Source organism: Lepidochelys olivacea (assembly GCF_965140295.1).
Source record: "Lepidochelys olivacea isolate rLepOli2 genome assembly, chromosome: 1".
Classification (NCBI taxonomy): Eukaryota; Metazoa; Chordata; order Testudines; family Cheloniidae; genus Lepidochelys; species Lepidochelys olivacea.
The window spans coordinates 136,812,003-136,816,251 of NC_140411.1; the positions used below are offsets into that span (position 1 = coordinate 136,812,003).

Below are 4,249 nucleotides of genomic sequence, written 5' to 3' on the forward strand. Positions count from 1 at the left end.
GGAAACATGAATCCCACAATACCAAATCTAATATGGCTACTTCTTCTGGCTTATGGTACTTCAGAAATTCTCGCTGAGACCAAGTATCCTAGAACCCTGCCATGTGATGTCAGCGTGAATAACTCCTCCGTCATTTTTGACTGCAGTGCCCGTCAACTGAGAAGTGTGCCTACTGCAATGCATGGTAATGTAACAGAATTAAAGCTCTCAGACAACCTTATAAAGGAGGTATTTAAAGAATCTTTTCAGGGCCTGAATAATCTTATGAAAATAGATCTAAACAGAAATCACTACTCTAAGGCAGAGGAAGAGGCTCATGATTTGTGTAAAAAAGGAATGGTAATTGAAGATGGAGCTTTTGCTAACTTAACAAAGCTAAAGGAATTACTAGCTGATGAAAATCACCTATGTAAAATACCAGTTGGGATGCCATTGTCCTTAACCTCACTGAGTTTGAGATATAACAACATACTTTCTGTCTGCCGGCAAAATTTTTCAGAACTCACACAACTGAAAGAACTGTATATGGATGGGAATTGTTATTATGGCAATCCCTGCGAAAAAGCTTTCCTTGCAGACAATGGAGCTTTCTCAGACCTCACTATTTTGACAGTCCTGTCACTTGCCTTCAACAACCTGACCCGAGTTCCAAGCAAACTGCCTTCATCTCTAAGGAAACTTTACCTCAGCAGCAACAAGATCAAAACCATCTACCAAGATGATTTTAATGAACTGTCTAATATAGAAGTCCTTGACTTAAGTGGGAACTGTCCAAGGTGCTACAATGCCCCCTACCCATGTGAACCTTGCACTGGGGACTCTGCCATTCAAATACATCCTCTTGCTTTCCAGCATCTGAAAAATTTACAGAATTTAAACCTCTCCAGTACCTCTCTCATTAGCTTACCGGCCAGCTGGTTTTATAACACAACACAGTTAAAGGTGCTGCATCTTGAATTTAACTACTTAATAAAGGAAATAGCCTCTGGAGAATTTTTACTCCAGCTGCCTTATTTGGAGGTGCTTGATTTATCTTTTAACTATGCAAGGAAATCATACCCGAGGTATATAAATATTTCAGACAAGTTCTCCAACCTGGTCTCTCTCCAGCAACTGCACTTAAGAGGTTACGTGTTCAAGGAACTTAAGAGCAAACACCTTCGGCCCCTCATAAATCTTACCAAACTACACGTCCTCAATTTAGGAGTCAACTTTATCAAGCAAATTGATCTCAGTGTGTTTCAGCTCTTTGCTAATCTGACTACAATTTCTTTGTCTGACAACAGGATATCACCTATACTAGAGAGCAGCAATAATAGTATTATTAGAGGAGAATCAGTCCAAAATCATGTAATTCAAAGTCGTTCAACAGATACTGATCTTGAGCCATCAGTAAATAGTATGGTACCAGCAGAAGGCAAAGACAGTAGCAGTGTGTATAATTCCATTTTTCCTTTAATCAAACCCCAATGCAGCATGTATGGTAAATCATTAGATCTAAGCTTAAACAGTATTTTCTTCATTGACCAACAGCAATTTAAAGGTTTCCATGATATAGCATGTTTGAATTTGTCCTCAAATGGCATTGGACAAGCTTTGAATGGCACTGAATTTATCTTTCTACCTAATCTCAAATATTTAGATCTGTCTTTTAATAAACTTGATTTGGCTTATCAATATGCATTTTATGAACTGCCTAGGCTAGAGGTACTGGACCTCAGCTACAACGTACACTATTTTATTGTGTCAGGGATAACACACAGATTGGGATTTACTGAAAATCTTCCGTATCTAAAAGTTTTAAACTTAAGTTACAATGAAATTTTTACACTCACAGAGCCTAATCTAACTAGCAGCTCCCTGAAAGAGTTAGTGTTCAGAGGAAACCGCCTTGATATTTTATGGAAAAATGGAGATAATAGATACATAAATATTTTTAAAAGACTCTGCAATCTGACTCATCTTGACATATCCTACAACAGACTTCATAAAATTCCTACCAACGCATTCCGTGGCTTGCCACAAAGTCTAATTGAGCTATACCTAACCAACAATGAATTAAAGTACTTTGAATGGACAGCCCTGCAACAATTTCAGAACCTCACATTACTGGACCTGAGCTCAAATGCTCTGTCCTTTGTAACTGATAACCTTGCCAACTGCACAGCTTCCCTTCAGAGACTAGTGCTTCGACAAAACAAGATTTCTCAGCTTGCTGATGGATTTTTTAATAAAGCCAGCAGTCTCCTGCACCTTGATTTAAGTTACAATGAGCTGCCTTCCATAAACCAGTCAATACCTCAGTATGATAACTTAATTTATTTAGAGCTTTTGGACTTAAAAGGAAACCCTTTCGAATGCACCTGTGCAACTGTTGATTTCAAAAACTGGATAAATCATTATGTTAATATTAGTATCCCACGACTGGCAACAGATGTCATTTGTGCAACACCTGGAGATCAAAAAGGGAAAAGCATCATAAGTTTAGACATATACGCCTGTACTTTGGATAAGGTTGCAGCAATATGCTTTTGTTTATCATTCTTCATTATTTTGACCATTATGACAACAGCTATCACAAAACATTTATTTTATTGGGATGCCTGGTATATTTACTATTTTTGTACAGCAAAACTAAAAGGATATAAATCTCTTGGCATGACCAAAGCTCTCTATGATGCTTACGTCGCCTATGATACTCAGGATGCAACAGTAACTGACTGGGTAATAAATGAACTACGATTTCATCTAGAGGAAAGTGAAGACAAGCAAGTTCTGCTTTGTTTGGAGGAAAGGGACTGGGAGCCGGGAAAGGCTGTCATTGACAACCTTGCACAGAGTATCCATCACAGCAGAAAGACCATCTTTGTTCTAACCGAAAGATATGTGAAAAATGGGAACTTTAAAACTGCTTTTTATATCGCTCTGCAGAGACTAATGGATGAGAATACGGATGTGATTGTGTTCATTCTACTGGAGCCGGTGCTACAGCATTCCCAGTACCTGAGGCTGAGGAGGAGGATCTGCAAGAGCTCTGTTCTTGACTGGCCTAAGAATCCACATGCTGAAAGCCTTTTCTGGCAAAATCTAAAAAGTGTAGTGCTAACAGAAAATTATAAAAGATATAATGCAATGTACACAGATTCCATTAAATGACGGTAAAGAGAGAAGAATGTCTTCTTCTTTGTAGCAGATATCTTTGTATTGAGACATTATCAGTTTTGAGTACATAATTAGAATCTAGTTAAAACAGCATCATTGGATCTAGTTAAAACAGCATCTCTACTAAAGTGTTTGAGGAAGTATGAAGGAAGCAAACATTACAGTACTTTGGCCTGAATTAATGTCAGTTATGATACTACAGGCAAGTGGAAGATCATATACACAGATACTGTGCTGTACTGATGATTTGTGTAAATTGTTTCTCAATACTTGTCAGTTATCACCACTAATTACACATGTAATTAGCCATTATGAATTGTATGTTTAACATCATGGAACTTTCAAAACTATCTAACTTGCTAGTGAGAATTAAGAACAGTCTTACCTTTGGCTACCTTTTAATGAAACAGTTTTTATACTTCAGTCCAATGATACTTACTAACAATAGTTGCGGCTTAACAGGGACACTTGCAAGTGGTCTAGTGGTGCTTCGTTGTGTGTTTTCGTCTTGTGTTGATTTAGAATGTTTGCTTCTTTAAAATCAGCTTTTGGTTTCTTCACACCTGTTATACACATAGAAAGTGTACACACTGTGACCTCACTGCCTGACTCTGGTTGTTGACCATCAATTACCCATGCTTGGATCCAATGTCAGATGTCTTATAGCTGCCCTTGCTACTGGCATGGGGCAGTAGATTCCAAACTACACTGGTCTGTCTAATAATGGGGTCGGTTCTGTAGCTTTGTGGACTGCATGTTCACTCTTAGAATTGGGTCTTCTCTTACATCAGCATTCCTCTTAATGGGTGCAAATGGCTATCTACCATAGGGAATAAAAATAAAAATTTCTACTCTATTAGTGGAAATCATGCTAATAAACTGATTCGCTGATAGACCTATTAATATAGGCTGACATTTTCAAGTATGCCCAAAGGTGTTTCATGCCCAAATCCCATTAGAACAGGGGTTCTCAAACTGGGGGTCAGGACCCCTCGGGGGGTCGTGAGCTGTCAACCTTCACCCCAAGCCCCGCTTTGCCTCCAGCATTTATAATGGTGTTAAATATATTTAAAAGTGTTTTTAATTT

The 4,249-nt window shown here is 38.2% G+C and overlaps 1 protein-coding gene across 1 annotated transcript; it reads left to right on the forward strand.

Moving 5' to 3' along the window:
• Window positions 1–3,156, forward strand: LOC311515163 (toll-like receptor 8; the record flags this gene model as incomplete). Its single annotated transcript, XM_084618047.1, has 1 exon — window positions 1–3,156. The coding sequence occupies exon 1, from the start codon at window positions 7–9 to the stop codon at window positions 3,154–3,156; it is 3,150 nt and encodes a 1,049-aa protein (XP_084474173.1). The 5' UTR covers window positions 1–6.
• Between the last annotated feature and the right edge of the window lie 1,093 nt (window positions 3,157–4,249).